Raw genomic sequence first — 20,282 nt, 5'->3', positions numbered from 1 at the left:
AGAATGTTAAAAAGAGAAGTTATAGTAGTTAATTATAGTGATAAGTGATAATGTCAAAATTCACGTAAAGCGCTCGCTTGATAATTCTTTCTATTATCTTCCATCAAATTACTTTCTTGACTGAAGAGTCGTTTCCATGGTGCCCAGATTGTATTATACTCTTCATATTTACAGTTTTTAAAATGAATATATTTTTCTATTTCGTATTTATTTTTTAAAAAGTTTTGAGCAGCTATTATATTTATTTCATTTTTTTCCATTTTTGTCTTGTATATATAATATTTAATGTTTATTAACAGCCAGTTTATAAATATGTCTTTTATATCGCCTATTTGTCCAAATAAAATAATTGTTTATTTAATTTTATTCGAATTCCTTTTTTGTTTAAAATCCAATTTACAACAGCATGCCACAGATCAGTCACTTTATTACAATAGTAAAATAAATGTGTTAATGTTTCTGGTGAACTGCCACAGAACGTACATTCATTAGTATCTATGTATTTAATTTTATGTAAAAAAGTATTAGTTGTTAGTACCTGGTGTATAATTCTGTATTGAAACCATATCAAAGTTGTATCTTTGAGACTTATAAAAGGCACTCTATAATAGTTTCCCCGTTCTTTTGAGTCAAACGCAAAACCTTGGTTTCTACATCTTATTTGTGATGTTGGTGTAATAATTTCGTGATTTAATAGTTTATACATGTCTTTAATACCTGTTTGACTTTTAAGAATAATATTAAATTTTACCGGAAATACAGGATTAGTTAGCAATGTAAAGTGGCCATTTTTAACGTTGTCTGCTTTATTTATAAATGCCTTAATGCTGTTTATAAGCTATGAATATTCTAAAAAGTGTGAATTCACGTTATATATATTTTTTAATTTCTCAAATGTAGAGAAATTTCCATCTTCATCAAGTAGATCGTTTATAAATATTATTCCCTTTTCTAAATAATTTTTATAACAGAATGGTTTTGTATTTATTGTTATATTGCTGTTGTACCAAATATTTGAGCTTAAAATGTCTTCTATTTTTTCCAAAATTTGTTTTTGTTGAATTAACCCCCAACTGTATAAGACATCTTTAGCATTGGTAGTATTAATTTGTTTTTGTTGAATTAACCCCCAACTGTATAAGACATCTTTAGCATTGGTAGTATTAATTAGTTTTTGTTGAATTAACCCCCAACTGTATAAGACATCTTTAGCATTGGTAGTATTAATTAGTTTTTGTTGAATTAACCCCCAACTGTATAAGACATCTTTAGCATTGGTAGTATTAATTAGTTTTTGTTGAATTAACCCCCAACTGTATAAGACATCTTTAGCATTGGTAGTATTAATTAGTTTTTGTTGAATTAACCCCCAACTGTATAAGACATCTTTAGCATTGGTAGTATTAATTAGTTTTTGTTGAATTAACCCCCAACTGTATAAGACATCTTTAGCATTGGTAGTATTAATTAGTTTTTGTTGAATTAACCCCCAACTGTATAAGACATCTTTAGCATTGGTAGTATTAATTAGTTTTTGTTGAATTAACCCCCAACTGTATAAGACATCTTTAGCATTGGTAGTATTAATTAGTTTTTGTTGAATTAACCCCCAACTGTATAAGACATCTTTAGCATTGGTAGTATTAATTAGTTTTTGTTGAATCGTCTGTATAAGACACTTTAGCATTGGTAGTATTAATTAGTTAACTGTGTGGTAGAATAAGGACATCTTTGGTTTTGTGTAGTATTAACTGCTCTATCAGAAGTTGAGTGCGCCTCTAATTTTGACCCAGCCGAATCGGAATGTTATTTGGTTTAGTGCTATCGTCAGTCTGTGTCGAATCGGAATGTTATTTGGTTTAGTGCTATCGTCAGTCTGTGTCGAATCGGAATGTTATTTGGTTTAGTGCTATCGTCAGTCTGTGTCGAATCGGAATGTTATTTGGTTTAGTGCTATCGTCAGTCTGTGTCGAATCGGAATGTTATTTGGTTTAGTGCTATCGTCAGTCTGTGTCGAATCGGAATGTTATTTGGTTTAGTGCTATCGTCAGTCTGTGCCGAATCGGAATGTTATTTGGTTTAGTGCTATCGTCAGTCTGTGCCGAATCGGAATGTTATTTGGTTTAGTGCTATCGTCAGTCTGTGTCGAATCGGAATGTTATTTGGTTTAGTGCTATCGTCAGTCTGTGTCGAATCGGAATGTTATTTGGTTTAGTGCTATCGTCAGTCTGTGTCGGTTATCGACATGCTACACAGTTTATGGAAACTAATCTTAAAGGGACTTTTCTGAGTTTGTTGCAATTTTTAAGATGTTATCTATTAACAAAGACTTTTTAACGATTGTAATTACATATTAAATATATTTTTCTGCATAAAATATTAGTGGCTGTATATTAAACGTGTTTCTGATCGTTCTAATATTTCACTGTATTTCCTCAGATATATTTTTTTCGTACGTATGAAATTATTTGAAGACAAAATCCAGTTTGGGCTTCTTACAAATATTAACACGACCAGAAACACATTGAATATACAGAAACTGCCACTCTAAACAAGAAAATATATTTAATATGTTAGTTTAATCGTAAAAATATTTTATTAGTCGGAAATATCTTACAATGCAGCAAACTCAGGAATGTCCCTTTAATTTTTGTAATTATTGAGGTCTCCAGCTGTACACTGCATTGGTTTGACAAGCATTTATTAGCTAGATGTATAAAAGTCGCGCGAACATATCTTACTTGTTGAAACCACAGAACAAACTACGATTGGCCTCTTTCGCCACAGCATAGCATGATTTTATTGTTTCTGCAGATGTAGCTATGGGCTTCTCACAAAACACGTGTTTTCCTGAAATCAAAACAAGAATATACGTCAAGGTAGTTTTCCTTGTGATTATAACAATAATGCTGTTGTCATTGTTCATTACGTTGTTGATGATGATGATGATAATGATGATGATGATGACGAGGATGATGGTGATAATGATAACGATTGTGATGATGATGATGGTGATGATGATGATGGTAATGATGGTGGTCGTGGTGGTTGTAGTTGTTCTTTGGTTGTTTGATCATTCCACAGATATACACGGTCATGTGATGGTCATGCTGAGTAGACTTACTTGCAACTAATGCCGAGTAGACTTACCTGCTGTTAATTTTGAGTAGACTTACCTGCAGTTAATGCCGAGTAGACTTACCTGCGGTTAATGCCGAATAGACTTACCTGCGGTTAATGCCGAGTAGACGTACTTGCGGTTAATGCCGAGTGGACTTACCTGCGGTTAATGCCGAGTAGACTTACCTGCGGTTAATGCCGAGTAGACTTACCTGCGGTTAATGTTGAGCAGACTTACCTGCAGTTAATGTTGAGCAGACTTACCTGCAGTTAAACCGGCCTCGGTGGCGTCGTGGTTAGGCCATCGGTCTACAGGCTGGTAGGTACTGGGTTCGGATCCCAGTCGAGGCATGGGATTTTTAATCCAGATACCGACTCGAAACCCTGAGTGAGTGTTCCGCAAGGCTTAATGGGTAGGTGTAAACCACTTGCACCGACCAGTGATCCATAACTGGTTCAACAAAGGCCATGGTTTGTGCTATCCTGCCTGTGGGAAGCGCAAATAAAAAATCCCTTGCTGCCTGTCGTAAAAGAGTAGCCTATGTGGCGACAGCGGGTTTCCTCTAAAAAAAACCAGTGTCAGACTGACCATATGTTTGACGTCCAATAGCCGATGATAAGATTAAAAAATCAATGTGCTCTAGTGGCGTCGTTAAATAAAACAAACTTTACTTTTTACTTTTTACTTACCTGCAGTTAATGCCGAGTAGATTTACCTGCGGTTAATGCCGAGTAGACTTACCTGCGGTTAATGCCGAGTAGACTTACCTGCAGTTAATGTTGAATAGACTTACCTGCAGTTAATGCCGAGTAGACTTACCTGCAGTTAATGCCGAGTAGACTTACCTGCGGTTAATGTTGAATAGACTTACCTGCGGTTAATGCCGAGTAGACTTACCTGCAGTTAATGCCGAGTAGACTTACCTGCAGTTAATGTTGAGTAGACTTACCTACGGTTAATGTTGAGTAGATTTACCTGCAATTAATGCTGAGTAGATTTACCTGCGGTTAATGCTTTCTTTATAACGGGTCCGTGCTGGATCGTCGGAGTACACACAAACACGGCCTTCACGCTGTGAACAGAAGTAGAACAACACATGCGTAGATTCTCTCAGATGTGCAGCCGGCGGTGAGTTTACGATTATAATGCCAAATTAATGTGAAATAGACTAACATGTAAACGATTACATCTTTTAAAAACTGTATATAAATGTAGATTTCAGTTTCCTCACCTTGAGAAAAATACAAGAAAAATGCTCTTCGCCTTTTTTAAGCCCACACGCCTACCACCCCCACCCCCAAAATACTTTAGTTAGGTACGCCTGGTACGACCTTGAACAATTGTATTCGAAAGTTGAAAAAAAAATTGTTCTAGCAACAAAGCTGTATATAATTATTATTTTAAAATTATTAAAATATGAACGTTAAAGTAATGTTTTGTTTGTTTTTTGTTGTTTGATTTTTGTTTCAAGGGGAGTTGTTGTTTGAAATATTAATACACAATTATAAAATATATATTATGTAAAATGCAATACAGTCAACCCAGTTTCAACTTGTAAAAATGGACACTAAGTTTAGTTCATCTACACACTTGTAACACATCTGGATAAACTTATAATAGACTCAAACTAAAGTCTGCAACGTTAAAACAGAGAAATACCCTTAAAAATAGACTACAGCTGGATTCCATAACTGTTACGTCTCAGACAAACGTGCGGGTTTTTTAAATATGAAAAATGCATGATAACCAGAAACACTTCGGATGTACGGAAATGGGTAACCTAAACAATAAAATGTTAGTAATGTTTGATTTCAGTGATCACAAACGTCTTTAATAGTGAAACATTTGCCTTAGTGTTTAAAAACTAGGGTCTGTCATTTTAAGCAATCAAGCTGTTACGCAACCCACTGACTAAACAGATTACCGTAATATTCTTCCAAACCATCAAGAACATTACACAGTGACAAGCCATTGTATGTTTTTCATTGTCTGCTTGACGCAGGTCTCGCTGTATTCTTACAATAAGTTATTAAAACCTTGTGTCCGAGTGAACGGTGTCCGCCTCTTCCAGTGATGCCACTCGGGTCACGTGTTCCAGTCTGTATTTCTGTAGTAATGTTCGTATGTCGTCATGGACGGAGATATCGTCAACGATCCATTTGATGTTCACTCGGAATGTGCTGGCCAGATTATGCAAATGGACTTTTCCCATGCGCCCAAGTCCAAATATGGCAGTGTCGATAGGAATGGTTTCTTCTGTGTCCATCTGCAGAAGGAAGGTTTATAAAATGAACACATTTTTAATACAGAACTATAATTAAGTTATATGCCCTAATTATGAATAATTAAACAACATATATTCTGTATATATAGAAATTTTGGAAAGGATCTAACTTTCGATCAACTAAGTCAAATCAACCAATAAGCTCCATTTCCAATTAATGCAATCTAACCTTACGTTCATTGGTTAATCGATGTTTCGTTATAAGTTGATTGATGACAGTATAGTTGTGACCCATTTGACATTCGATTTCCAAACAAGACATACCGGGGTGTCTCATCCCAATCTTTTAAAGTTTGTTTTTGTTTAAACACACCACTAGAGCACATTGATTAATTGACCATCGAACAATTGGTAATTTTGACACGTAGTCATTACGGAAACACACTACATTTTTTCTTAATGCTGCAAAGGATCTTTTATATGCACTTTCCCACAGACAGGAAAGCACATGCCGCGGCTTTTGACCAGTTGTGGTGTAGTGGTTGGAATGAGAGAAAAAACAATCAGTTGAATGGATCTACCGAGGTGGTTCGATCCTACGACGCAAACACATCAAGCGAGCACTCAACCGACTGAGCTAAATCCCGCCAATATATCACCTATACTAGTTATTAGGCATACTTCCACCCGAACAGACAATCTATCACCTATACTAGTTATTAGGCATACTTCCACCCGAACAGACAATCTATCACCTATACTAGTTATTAGGCATACTTCCACCCGAACAGACAATCTATCACCTATACTAGTTATTAGGCATACTTCCACCCGAACAGACAAGTTGACTCGATAAAAGGAACGTGTTCTGTGCCTTAACCACCCTCTTTGAATTTGTATTATTAACTCAATGATGCACTAAACAATACAAATTAAACGAGTAGTGCTAACGGCTGGATTTGAACTCCAAACGTTAGAGACGATAGCCAAGTGCTCTGATCAATTGGTCACGCAGTCGATCATGATCAAATAACCTTGCATTTTATTGTTTGTTGTGTTTTTATTGTTGTAGTCCTTCGTTCTTGTTGAGCTGATGTTTTTGGCATGGTCACCAGGCTCCGGTGGCCCTAGTTAGCTAAACGGGAAAACTAGATTTTGGTCATTATCCTGCTAAATGCATCAGCAATAGTGTTCCAACAAAAACCAACAGGCGTTTTGACACTCGTGGTGTTCCATAGCTCTGCATGTTTATAACACAATAGATAAACGACACATAGTCCATCAGCTGCTGTGTTCATCAGATACAGATTCATTTGCATGTGACAAAGAAGAAGTTTGTTTTGTTTATCGACACCACAGGAGTATATTGATTAATTAATCATAGGCTATTGGATGTCAAACATTTGGTAATTCTGACTCGTAGTCAACAAGAGGGAACCCGCTACATTTTCCTAATGCAGCAAGGGATACTTCATATGCATTTTCTCACAGACAGGAAAGCACGTACCACGGCCTTTGACCAGCTGTGATGCACTGGTTGAAACATTGCTTCTCCAATAGGCCTAATTGTTTTACCATTTTTAATCACCTAAGCGATGTAGAGCGTGCATGTCTTCACTACCAACTATAATGCATAAATTATAGCGAAAACGAAAGTAAAATAGCTGCCGAATGACACATTTTTAAAATGAGAGACATTGCATAAATTCAGACAGACAGACAGACAGACAGACAGACAGACAGTTTATTCAGTAAAAGGCCTCTGGCCCAAAATACAATCACTTTACACAATTTAAAAGTATGCGTTACATGATTTAGTCAGATAACGGTCTGCCATTTAATTTTATATTATAGTAATAGTAAGGCAGTGCATTTATAAATATTCAGTGTAAAAAAAAGTTCACCATTCATTCTCAATCTAAATACATAGTAAAAGAATTTTGATAAATTTAGTAAACAAATTTCGTTTTGAGATGACATCAGATTAATGAAGTTAATTGTTAATGGTAGACCAGCATTTACTTTCACAAAGGGTAAAATGTACATATTTCTCAAATAACTATATTTGTTGCATACAAATAATACATGGAGCTGATCTTCAATAAAAAAAAACTGGTTATTATCTTGACAAAAAGTGCATAATCTTCTCTCATATACAATATTATTAAATCTACCTGTATCCACACATAAACCAAAACTATTACATCTAAATTTTGATAATGCAATTTAATAGAGATTTATACTGGTTATAATAATAGCAAGAATCCGAACCGCTCATAGAGGATGCCCATTCTTGTTGTAGAATATCATATAGTCTTTGCTTAAATACATTAATAAACCTACTGATGTCTCCCACATCCTGGCTTATCCATACAAATCCAAAACCAAGTTTGAAAAGAAATTGTTTAATGTCTGTCGCCCAAGTAGTATGACCTGCATCATCAAGATAGGCCTATATAAAACAATACTCACTCTGTGCCTTGACGTCTTTTAAATGTCTAACTGGGTTACGGTAAACGTGAATAAAGGTTTCCTTGCACCAAATCAGTTGTCACGGTCAACAATTTTAACGATTTCAGTGACGGATCCATAAACAATCCATTATGACATGTGACCTATTTAACTGGTTCCTGATGTAGTCTTTCGATTTAACGAAAGGTTATGAACCAGTCTATCGTTGAATCCATCGCTTTTCCAATCAGTCTGGTAAGCGACGGAAGCATAACTTTACATCACGACGTGTGACGCGTGACCTGTAGTTGTAGCGTGTTATCTACCTAACCGGCCTTGAATCCGCAACCAACCAAATTCACAGAGCCCTGTATCTCAAAGCCGCGGCAAATCAACGTGAGTATCGTCTTATAATATACACTGGCGTAGCCAGCATTTTAAATTGGGGAAGCCAACACTATGTAGCTATATATGTATGATTTTATATTTTAAAAAATTAATTAATACAGTAAAAACAAAACAAAAAAGGTTTGATTGGAGGGGCATGGACCCCGTGCCCCCCCCCCCCCCCCGCTCCGCTACTCCACTCATAATATATGACTTAAACTGAAAATACCAACCACACAATGAAAAACCGTAACACTAACATAAGCAGTGAATTCTACTACATGTAGTACCACTCATTTTAGAAGTTCAGGGGGTGTTCAGGAAGTTTAGCAGGTGATCTAGACTGTAGCGAGTGAAGTTTATAGGTTAGTCGGGTCATGCTCCCTGGAAATTATATTGAACAAAATATATATTTCCTTGAGTTTCAACCCCCAAAACCCCTCTCCCTGCAGACGAGCCTGAAGTGGGTCGATTTGCATATAGGCCTATATTATTTAACTTTATGTAGTGGCGGATCCAGAAAATCCATTCAGGGGGGCCTCAATGATATGAGGCGGAATGCCAAGGGGATTTTGAGGGAGGTTTGGAGGGAGGTCGTAAAAAAATGAAAATTAATATATAATTTAAATTATAACTGTTGCAAAATTTAGGGGGACCGGGCCCCTGCTTCCCTCATATATATATATATATATATATATATATATATATATATATATATATATATATATATATATATATATATATATATATATATATATATATCTCATTGGGCTATTTCTCGTTCCAGCCAGTGCACGGTATATCACGGACCGTGGTGTGTGTTATCCTGGCTGTTGGAAAGTACATATAAAACATCCCTTGCTACATTAGGGAAAATGTAGCGGGTTTCCTCTGATGACCACGAGTCAGAATTACCAAATGTTACACATCCAGTAGCCCATAGTTAATTAATCAATGTGCTCTAGTGGTGCCATTAAACAAAACAAAAACAAACAAGTATGCAGTATATAAAATGAAAGGGGGTCCAACAGGAGAGAGAGAGAGAGAGAAATGTTTTATTTAACGACGCACTCAACACATTTTATTTACGGTTATATGGCGTCATACATATGGTTAAGGACCACACAGATTTTTGAGAGGAAACCCGCTGTCGCCACATAGGCTACTCTTTTACGACAGGCAGCAAGGGATCTTTTATTTGCGCTTCCCACAGGCAGGATAGCACAAACCATGGCCTTTGTTGAACCAGTTATGGATCACTGGTCGGTGCAAGTGGTTTACACCTACCCATTGAGCCTTGCGGAGCATTCACTCAGGGTTTGGAGTCGGTATCTGGATTAAAAATTCCATGCCTCGACTGGGATCCGAACCCAGTACCTACCAGCCTGTAGACCGATGGCCTGCCACGACGCCACCGAGGCCAACAGGAAGATATCCCACTGTCATTTATTTTTATATATTGTGTATATACGTGTATGACGTCCAAAGAAAGAGGGGTGGGACGTAGCCCAGTGGTACGGCGCTCGCTCGCTGTGCTGTCGGTCTGGGAGTAACGATGAAACCACGTGTGCTATTGTAGTCACGTGACCAGTGGTCAATGATGTTGTGCACGTGCTATGGATCGGATCACGTGGGCTGTGATGGGCTTGAAATGGAATGTCGACATTGCCATTACAATATTTATTTCTGAAAAGTTCATTACTGGTTGCTGTAGCTGTCATGAAACGGTTGCGGAGGTGACGTAACACGATATGACGGTCATCTGCCTGTGACGTCACACGTGGTCTACCCGGTCGGGGGCGATCAGCTGTGGTGCCCGTTTGTTGTACTCGAGTCCGCAGATCATAAATTGCCCGTCGACTGCAAACCAACGTCCATGCAACGTCAGCTACTGACGTTCCCGCGTGCAACATACCGACGGCACGTTCACGCTGCACATTTTAATGTGTTTTTTCTTTGTGTCAGACTACTATGAGCGAATAACGATGAAACCACGTGTGCTATTGTAGTCACGTGACCAGTGGTCAATGATGTTGTGCACGTGCTATGGATCGGATCACGTGGGCTGTAATGGGCTTGAAATGGAATGTCGACATTGCCATTACAATATTTATTCCTGAAAAATACCTGCTTTCAACACACATTGATTTTGTTCAAATTTTAGATTGTGAAGTTTTTAATATAACCACAAATGAGTGATGCTTAATTATATTTCTGTATATAAAAATGTGTTTATTTTACAAATGCTTCCAATTTGTAGATGGCCACACAGAAAAATACTCCTATCGGTATTGCCATATTTGGACTTGGACGCATAGGGAAAGTTCATTTGCATAATCTGGCGAGCGCATTCCGAGTGAACATCAAATGGATTGTTGACGATATCTCCGTCCATGACGACATACGAACATTGCTACAGAAATACAGACTGGAACACGTGACCCGAGTGGCGTCACTGGAAGAAGCGGACACCGTTCACTCGGACACAAGGTTTTAATAACTTATAGTAGGAATACAGTGAAACCTGCGTTAAACAGACAGTAAAAAATAAAAAGTCGCTGGTCAGTCTGTAAAATATTAGATGGTTCGGAACAATATTAAGATGATTTCTCTAAGCTAGATTTATACTTCACCGCAGACTCTTGTCGGCGAGTAGTTGACTCGCCCAGTCCCCCTTCTATTCAAACCCAATCCTCATTTTTCAGTCAATTCAGTATGATTTTAACGCAGTTCATATTAAACTTTAGTGCGCTTTTTAGTTTAACGAATTAAAAAAATAAAAATCAGTTGCGTATGATGTTGGCGACCAATGTATGAATTGACCTCTAGACGACTAGTTAAATAAGTGTCTGCTTGAGCCTGTTTAGCCTTATTACATTTGACATACCAAAAACATGAAAAATTATATATTATAATGCAAAGATAGGGTTTACAGGTGAACTAGTATAATAAAGTATTGTAATGTCACAATTTGGAATTACTGATATAAATATGTATCATATCACACGCGCGTGCGCACACAGAGTCTGCGAGATACGTATACTTGGGTAGTAATGCAACTGAGAGAATCAACTGGTATATTTTGTGTTTATTCACAGTGTTACGGCCGTGTTTGTGTGCAGCCCAACATGTCATCACGAACTGACTATAAAGAAAGCATTAACCGCAGGTAAGTCTACTCAGAGTGATATCCACGTGGTTATGTGGGTAAGGGGATAATAATAATAATATACCACCGAGGTCGTGGTTATGTGGGTAAGGGGATAATAATAATATACCACCGAGGCCGGTGTCGTGGTTATGTAGGTAAGGGGATAATAATAATATACCACCGAGGCCGGTGTCGTGGTTATGTGGGTAAGGGGATAATAATAATATACCACCGAGGCCGGTGTCGTGGTTATGTGGATAAGGGGATAATAATAATAATAATAATATACCACCGAGGCCGGTGTCGTGGTTATGTGGGTAAGGGGATAATAATAATATACCACCGAGCCCGGTGTCGTGGTTATATGGGTAAGGGGGTAATAATAATATACCACCGAGGCCGGTGTCGTGGTTATATGGGCAAGGGGATAATAATAATAATATACCACCGAGGCCGGTGTCGTGGTTATGTGGGTAAGGGGATAATAATAATAATATACCACCGAGGCCGGTGTCGTGGTTATGCCATCGGACATAAGGCTGGTAGGTACATGGTTCGCAGCCCAATGCCGGCTCCCACCCAGAGCGAGTTTTGACGACTCATGGTTAGGTGTAACACCACTACACCCGCTTTTTCTCTCACTAACCACTAACTAACCCACTGTCCTGTGCAGACAGCCCAGATAGCTGAAGTATGTGCCCAGGACAGCGTGCAAGCACCTTAATTGGATATAAGCGCGAAAATAAGTTGAAATGAAAAAAATATATATATACTAATATGCATTTTACGCAATCCCCTTTCTGCCCACCGCATCCTAAAAGAACAACTAACAAACTATAAATACAACCAACCCAATAAAAACAACACGTATAAAACAATAACTATGTAAAAATTATATTGTGCGCGAGTCATCATCATGATTATGGACTACTAGTAGTATGTTACTTAGCCCACTGACTATAATATCAGCAGCAGAAGCAGTAACAGCATTTCTCGTCCTCAGTATGTCAGTCTTCATCATCGTCGTCGCTGTAATCACAAACATTTATCCTGAAGAAAGATCCTCCACTTCAGTGTCACAGCACTGTCAGTGTACCCTGACAGTACGCCACATGTTGGTGGAGTGTAAGAAATCTGATGGGAATCCTTTCGATTCCATCCAGAACTTATATTACAATTTCTACGTGATATTGACTTTTATTCTAAATTTTAATATTACCTGTGATATTTGTATTTTTCGCACAGTTCTTCATACTGTGTTAATTTAAGCTTTATTTTTTATATTGATGTGGTTCATCATTTACTGTTGGTTTGCTGTACATTTACCAAAGTTTGACACCCAATAGCCGATGTATTCTTCGTGCTGGGGTGTCGTTAAACATTCATTCATTCATTTATCAAACATTAATATAGTCATCAGCACATGTAACATGAATGGTCCAAGGGAATGACCTGTGATGTGCACATTTGATGTGTTTATACGTACATGTCCTTGACTGGGTTTCAGGAAAGCATGTGTTTTGTGAGAAGCCCGTAGCTGGATCTGCAGACGTAATAAAATCCTGCTACGCTATGGCGAAAAAGACCAATCGCACTTTGTTCTGTGGATTCAACAAGTAAGAATTATGCACGTGCTTTTTTTATACATATAGCTAAAAAGATGTCTGTCAAGTTAGTGCAATTTACAGCTGGAAACTCCTACAAGTTTACAGACTTAAGCCTGATTTCCTTGAAATTTTAAACACAAATATGAAATATATTTGGAGGCGATCTGGGTTCAATCTGTAATGGAACGGGGGGGGGGGGGGGGGGATCTGTTCGACTTTACAGATCTGTCGCACAGCGTCTGTGTTGGTCTGCATCCATTATAGATTTTATGGAAACCAGGCTTTACACCTAAACTTTTGTTAAGTTAATGTTAATGCTTATTCCTATTCATAGACCCCTAATTATGGAACAAGAAATATATGAGACTGGCGGTTCTAGGATTTTTCTTAGCAACTGGAAATGGACACCTGGTTCATCAATTTGCTGTAGGTCTTAATGCAGCAATACATTTTTACACTGATGGCGCTTGATGTCTGCCTCCACCTGTTTGACACTCAACAGCCGACGTATTTTTCGTGCTGGGGTGTCGTTAAACATTCATTCATTCATTCATGTAATGCCTCCTCCTAAACCTCTGGATCCGCTCCTGACTAAAACTATACAGAGTTGTAAGATATTTGACTTTTCGTCTTCTTTTAAAGCTTTGGTAAAAACAAAACAACAAAACAATCCACGAACTAAACTTATGTCTTGTATCATAGTATAAACATGGGACATTGTATATATTCAGACAAGCACGAATATACTGAACGAATCAATCTGAAACAGGAATGTTTTTCACTTCTACAGGCGCTTCGACCCTGACTTTGACGTGATTTATAGAAAGAAACAAAATGGCGATCTAGGCAAAGTTCGACAACTCATCATGATTTCTCGAGATCCGCCGATACCGATGAGTTACATCAGGGGATCGGGTAACTATATATATATATTTTTTTTTTTTTTTTTTTTTTTTTTTTACATGAGAATTAGTCACAAGGAGGAGACAAATACCACACGGACATAAGCGTATGAGACCGGGGGGGGGGGGGGGGGGGGGGGGGGAATTCGGGCAAAAAGAGAGTTATTCAGGCAAACTGTGCTAACCTGACACCTTTTTACCATGTATTTCCATCATTCTACGCTCAAAATTATCCGTGTAAAAGTGCGTAGTGTTTCGTTTGCAACCCTATGTAGCTGTTTAGTAGTAATGCTACTATGAATAAAATTAATGTTGTCATGCAGATGGCATTTTCGTTTAGTTCGGCAAAAGCCAGCCTGTTCCCCTATAAAAATGGGAGCCCGTACGCCTATGCACGCGGAGGTAGGTCTGTCACATTTTTTAAAAACTACATGTTGTGGACGGTGGGTATATTTAAAATGTTTTGCCTTGTCGCAAAACTCGTGATCAGTTCTAGAACCGCAGTTAGTAACCCTAAGTAGACACGCTGAAGACAAAGAGTAACACGAAAATTTTATTTTGTTTAACGACACCGCTAGAGCACATTTCGTAATTCTGACATAGTCTTAACCAGGAAACCCGTTACATTTTTCCATTAGTGACAAGGGATCCTTTATATGCACCATCCAATAGACAGGATAGCACATACCACGGCCTTTGATATACCAGTCGTGGTGCACTGGCTGAAACAAGAAATAGCCCAAATGGGCCCACCGACGTGCATCGATTCTAGATTGATCGCGCATCAAGCTAGCGCTTTATATTAACACTGGTCTACGTCCCGCCCAGAGCAACACGATGACTTATAGGTTTTTTTTGATCATTTTGATAAATCTTATTATTTATAGGATATTGAACGAGCTTCCATTTTATATCATGTTTGAGAGAGCAGAAAGTTGGCCAGCTATGTCGTGACAGTTGGTAGTCTGACCCTAGCATAATGGTATTAGTTGTTGGATACATTTTACACATATCAGGGCCCCGTTTTACGAAGCGATCTTTGAACTAAGTCACATTAAATGCATAACTACCTTATTCACTTAAAGTGATTTTAGGGTGGCATATAGCTCAGTCGGTTGAGTGCTCGCTCGAGGTGCTTGCGTCGCAGGATCGAACGCCTCGGTGGATCCATTCAGCTGATTGGGTTTTTTTCTCGTTCTACCCAGTATACCACAAATGGTCATAGGCCGTGGTATGTGCTTTAGTGTCTGTGGGAAAGTGTATATAAAATATTCCTTGCTGCATTAGGAAACATGTAGCGGGATTCCTCTGATTACTCCGAATCAGCATTACCAAAATGTTTGACATCCAATAGCCGATGATTAATTAATCAATGTGATCTAGTAGTGTCGTTAAACAAACTTTAACTTTAAAGTGATTTTAGAGCTAAGGTCGCTTTGTAAAACGAGGCTTAGCTACCTAATAATAATAATTGCGGTTGAACTTCTAGTTTGTTTCATTTTTGTTCTACCAGGCGGAATATTCCACGACTACTGCATCCACCAGCTAGACTACGTCTGCTACTTTCTAGGTGAGCGCCCCCTTACGGTCGTCGCCTACGGAAACACAAATTCACTTAAGGCCGATGACTATCGAGACTGTAATGACGTAGATCTCTCGACAATAATTCTTACCTTCCGGAGTGGAGCCATCGCGATTATCGAGACTTCTCGTGAAATCACCTATGGATTTGATCAGCGTCTTGAGGTGAAGATATAGTTCATTAATAAATGAATCCCTAAAATTCTTCTCAGTGTTTCTCTTCCAGGGTAGTTTTTCCTTCCCATTTATTGTGTTGTAACTTTTAAGAATGTATTGAACTGCGTGTTTTGGGGCTGTTACAGAGTTAGAAGAATAATCTGACTCAAATCAAATCGTAACTCATCAATTCGTACTTTTCCCATTGATAAGATCTAACAATGGCCATTTCAGTTCCAAATTATTTTTCGTCTGTGAAAAAAAAGTAATTTCCAATGAATTAAGCGATTGACAGGTTTATGTCAACCGTGTTATGATTGGTAGAATGAAAGGTCGTCTGGTCATCGGTTACCGAGTTCGTTCAACAAGTTTACAAGTTTATTTATTGCCTTAAGTTTTACAACTCATCAGCATACATAATAAATACATGTCTGTATACAATATGTACAGTATGGAGTGATCTTTCCATAATATGGTAAATGTCAAAAACACAATACAAACTTTATATAACTATACAATATAAACCTTTATAAATTATTTGCCCAACAAATACAAATGGCAATGGATAAAAACACGCACTTTTGTATCACCATATCAATTAAGGGATGTTCGAGTTCATAATTATTAAGTAAAGCGTGAAGACACGAAAGTGAATCTGTGAAAATAATAAATGGATGCAATAGAATCCTTTATTTCTTCCAAGGGTTTAATGACTGCCCAAACTTCCGCACTAAAGATTGATGCTGAATCACGCAGTCTCATGGAAATGACTGTCCGATGGAAAAACGATAGAACAAGCCACATGCGATTTAAAGAAGACAAACAGTGAAAGTTAATAATAGTTCAACTATGATGGAAAGTTAATAATAAGTACGATCGCCTATGAAAACACTGCTTGCTACATTTTTTTAACTAGGCAAGTGAGATACACGTTGAATTATTTAATGAATTATAATTCGTACATACTCGAAGGTAAAACCTGGAAGCATGACGGCGGATTTTAACAGCTGCTCGGGGAAAAGGGACAGTGCAATTTTATTTAAAGACGTAAATGAAATATTATTCTTCTCCTTCATTTATATAGGAGCGGGATTTAGATCAGTGCTTGGAAAGAAGGATCTACCCTCTGATCGATATATCAAAGGATGTTGTATGCGCCGCCCAGCCTGTGGGAAAGTGCATATAAAAGATCCTTTGCTGCTAATGGAAAAATGTAGTAAATGTTCTTTGTCACAACGATTAAATGTTTGACATCCAATAGCCCATTATTAATAAACAAATGGGCTCTAGTGGCATCGTTAAACAAAACAAGAACAAAATAATCCTTCCTTTATATATCTTTATGGTTTTAGGTGCTTGGGTCGAAAGCACTGGCCATGTGCGAGAACATCCCTCTGTCTGCCGGCAAGATGATGGTGGCTTCAGAAACAATACAAAATGTCTGCCCTGATAACTTCGTCAGATTCGCCAGGTCGTATGTGGTCGAAGTAAACAATTTTCTCGATGTAGTTGAAGGTGATTGTCTTGCTTTACACTGTCAATTGAAACATTTTGGTTTCGTCAAATTATACTGGATTCGGTTTGTTTACAAATACGACTTTATATGACTAATTGTTGTCTTCCTGTACACATAGTCAATAGAATGCTTCCATTTGGGATTTGTCACATTACGCTGGATTCGGTTTATGTTTACAAGTGGGACTTTTATTATGACTAACTTTTGTCTTCCTTTACACGGTGTCAATAGAAATGTTATAATTTGATTTAGTCAAATTAATTGGCAATTCCCAGAGCAAAAAAAACACAGTATGCCATGGAAAATATACGCCACGGCAGTTTTGCAGATATTGTGTAAAAGATGAGTTTAATTGTCAGTAGTACAAAAATAAATAATATAATTAAACTAAGAAAAGTGACTTTTTCTTCTTTTTTTTAAACATCGGCAATCTGCACGGCATTGCCGATTGCCGTGGTTAATTGCCAGGGTTGGGGGTATTACTTATAGAGCATATTAGTATACACTAGACTATTAGATTTCATCTTCGAAGTTGCACTCCACTTTCCCCATTATTGTGAAATAATATTTGCACACTGTTCAATGTGTTTTGCAGGTAAAACTGAATGTCTTGTGAAGCCACACGAATGCATCATGGTGTCCGAGTTGGCACATCTTTGTGAAGAATCACTCAGAACGGGTCAGGTCGTGAAAGTGCCACCACAGGAATGAAAATACAGACCATGTAGCAGCAATACACTCCAGTTGTCCACAGCAGAAAATAAACTGTTTGTTTCCTGTTTTCCTCCAGTATATTTACATAATGAATAATGGCAGTAAAATTCATGAACTGATTTATTACAGCCTGTCTTATGTAGGAACAGTATACTCCAGTTGTCCATTAAAAGAAATAAAGTCTGTTTCTTTCCTATTTTTCTTCTATGTATTTACATGTTTGATAGTCGCAGTATACTCTATAAATATATAAATTACAGCCTGTGTAGGAACAATATATTCCAGTTGCCCATTGCATGAAATAATCTGCTTCTTTCCTGTTTCTTTACAGTGTATTTAGACGTACGAAAGTCGCAGCATAGACCATGACTAAATTAATTACTGAAATGTTTTTTGTGAATGATGTTCTTTGGAGTGGCAAAACGCCTACAAACGAACGAATGATGTATTGTCCTGGGAAGTGCTTAGGCGTCGGAATGGGGGAGTGGTGGCCCGGATGGGGCCAAAAGGCACTGGCACTCCAACTCTGAAGTTTAGGCATCATCGGCTGGTCAAGGAAACACCAAATGGATTTATTTTTGTTGCTCGTTTTGTTTTGATTTTTGTGATTTGTTATGTTTCTTTCATTTGTTGGTGGGGGGTTTGGGGGTGTTTTTTGTTTGTTTTTTTGTGTTTTTTGGTGGTTGTTGGGTTGGGGAATTTGTTTGGGTTTTTTTTGGTTATGTTATGGGGGGTCGGGTTTTTTGGCTGCATTAACCTCTACGGGTCCAATTAAAATGTTATTTGTGACATATTTTATTCACTTATTATAAAATCGAAATAGATAGGGTCGTATTCCACTAAACGCTCTTTAGCGATTGTTACCTTTTTCTACTGTTCAGTTAGCAATGATGATCCAATGACGTCTTGCAGCGATTTGTTATGTGCATTTTGTTATTAATGGAAATAAAAATGTATAATTAATCTGTCTTTATTGTGCTTATCAAGTAACAAGACATGTACGTGTAAAGGTGGTGTTTTCATCATTGTACAGCGAGTCGCAAGTACAGGCACGGCGGGGAAGTCTCCCAGTAATTGTGAATAAAATAATTAATAAAAGTTTGTTTTGTTTAACGACACCACTAGAGCATATTGATTTATTAATCTTCGGCTGTTGAATGTCAGATATGTGGTCATTGTGACATATAGTCAGAGAGGAAACCCGCTACATTTTTCCATTAGTTGTATGGGATCTTTTATATGCACCATCAAACATATCACATCCTTTGATAATTAATATTACATTGGCGTTTACCATGAATTTTACTTGTATTTTGCAGGAAGTTGTGTTTCAGGACATCTATTTTTCATTATTGTCGGGACAGCATGCTCTAACCCTTCAGAATTGACATGACGTTACTAAGGGAGTCGGGGGTGTAGTTAAGCTAAACTTTGGAAATATTACATTGTAGAACCGGCCTCGGTGGCGTCGTGGTTAGGCCATCGGTCTACAGGCTGGTAAGTACTGGGTTCGGATCCCAGTCGAGGCATGAGATTTTTAATCCAGATATCGACTTCAAACCCTGAGTGAGTGCTCCGCAAGGCTCAGTGGGTAGGTGTAAACCACTTGCACCGACCAGTGATCCATAACTGGTTCAACAAAGGCCTTGGTTTGTACTATCCTGCCTGTGGGAAGCGCAAATAAAAGATCCCTTGCTGCCTGTCGTAAAAGAGTAGCATATGTGGCGACAGCGGGTTTCCTCTAAAAAAGCAGTGTCAGAATGACCATATGTTCGACGTCCAGTAGCCGATGATAAGATAAACAATGTGCCCTAGTGGTGTCGTTAAATAAAACAAACTTTACTTTATTACATTGTAAAATGATAGTTTTTTGTTGTTAATAATATTATTGATGATAATAACCATAACGAACTGTTTGACTGGATCGTAGTTCATTGTAACTAATTACTGGATGGGATCAAACCCTCTTGTACATGACTGTGGGGTTCATATAACGACGCACTCAACACATTTTAGTTACGATCATATGGCGACATACATATGGTTAAGGACTACACAGATATTGAGAGAGGAAACCCGCTGTCGCCACTTCATGGGCTACTCTTTTCGATTAGCAGCAAGGGATCTTTTATATGCACCACTCCATAGATAGGATAGTATATATCACGGCCTTTGTTACACCAGTTGTGGAGCACTGGCTGGAACGAGAAATAGCCCAATGGGTCCACCGACGGGGATCGATCCTAGATCGACCGCGCTTCAAGCGAAACGCTTTAACACTGGGCTATGTTTAGATAATCAACAAAGAAAGTACACATGTAATAATACAGTTTATTTCATCATTCACGGATCAAATTTTGAAAATAGGGTAACTGCACCATTACTCAGGAGGTTTGTGTAATTAAATTTGATATTGCATATCTATGCTGACCTCTCAATGACCATCAACACCACTACCCCCATAACCAAAAT

At 37.9% G+C, this 20,282-nt stretch overlaps 3 protein-coding genes across 4 annotated transcripts in view; 1 reads left to right on the top strand and 2 right to left on the bottom strand.

Annotated features, from left to right (window-relative positions):
• Positions 1 to 7,965, bottom strand: part of LOC121382044 (inositol 2-dehydrogenase-like) — a 13,288-nt gene extending 5,323 nt beyond the window's left edge. The window contains exons 1-4 of one of the 2 annotated variants that reach the window (XM_041511520.1): positions 7,818 to 7,965; positions 5,046 to 5,387; positions 4,123 to 4,193; positions 2,742 to 2,850 (exon numbers count right to left, since the gene is read on the bottom strand). The gene's annotated coding sequence lies outside the window, so the exon portion shown is untranslated. The remainder of the gene's footprint in view (positions 1 to 2,741; positions 2,851 to 4,122; positions 4,194 to 5,045; positions 5,388 to 7,817) is intronic. The other variant, XM_041511519.1, reaches the window with a different exon arrangement.
• Positions 2,738 to 10,122, bottom strand: LOC121381778 (uncharacterized oxidoreductase YrbE-like). The gene is made up of 4 exons (XM_041511131.1): positions 10,099 to 10,122; positions 5,158 to 5,387; positions 4,123 to 4,193; positions 2,738 to 2,850 (listed from the first exon to the last, which is right to left on the bottom strand). Exons 1-4 carry the CDS (start codon positions 10,120 to 10,122, stop codon positions 2,738 to 2,740), a joined length of 438 nt encoding a protein of 145 aa, XP_041367065.1.
• LOC121382043 (uncharacterized oxidoreductase YrbE-like) lies at positions 8,042 to 18,773 on the top strand. Its single transcript, XM_041511518.1, has 8 exons — positions 8,042 to 8,192; positions 10,444 to 10,673; positions 11,282 to 11,352; positions 12,842 to 12,950; positions 13,732 to 13,856; positions 15,357 to 15,589; positions 16,933 to 17,095; positions 17,692 to 18,773. Exons 2-8 carry the CDS (start codon positions 10,444 to 10,446, stop codon positions 17,805 to 17,807), a joined length of 1,047 nt encoding a protein of 348 aa, XP_041367452.1. The 5' UTR covers positions 8,042 to 8,192; the 3' UTR covers positions 17,808 to 18,773.
• The last annotated feature ends 1,509 nt before the right edge of the window (positions 18,774 to 20,282 follow it).

The sequence above is a fragment of the Gigantopelta aegis genome, chromosome 9, assembly GCF_016097555.1.
Source record: "Gigantopelta aegis isolate Gae_Host chromosome 9, Gae_host_genome, whole genome shotgun sequence".
Lineage (NCBI taxonomy): Eukaryota > Metazoa > Mollusca > Gastropoda > Neomphalida > Peltospiridae > Gigantopelta > Gigantopelta aegis.
The sequence above is the reverse complement of the archived record's forward strand: the minus strand, read 5'-3'. Positions and strand labels throughout refer to the sequence as shown.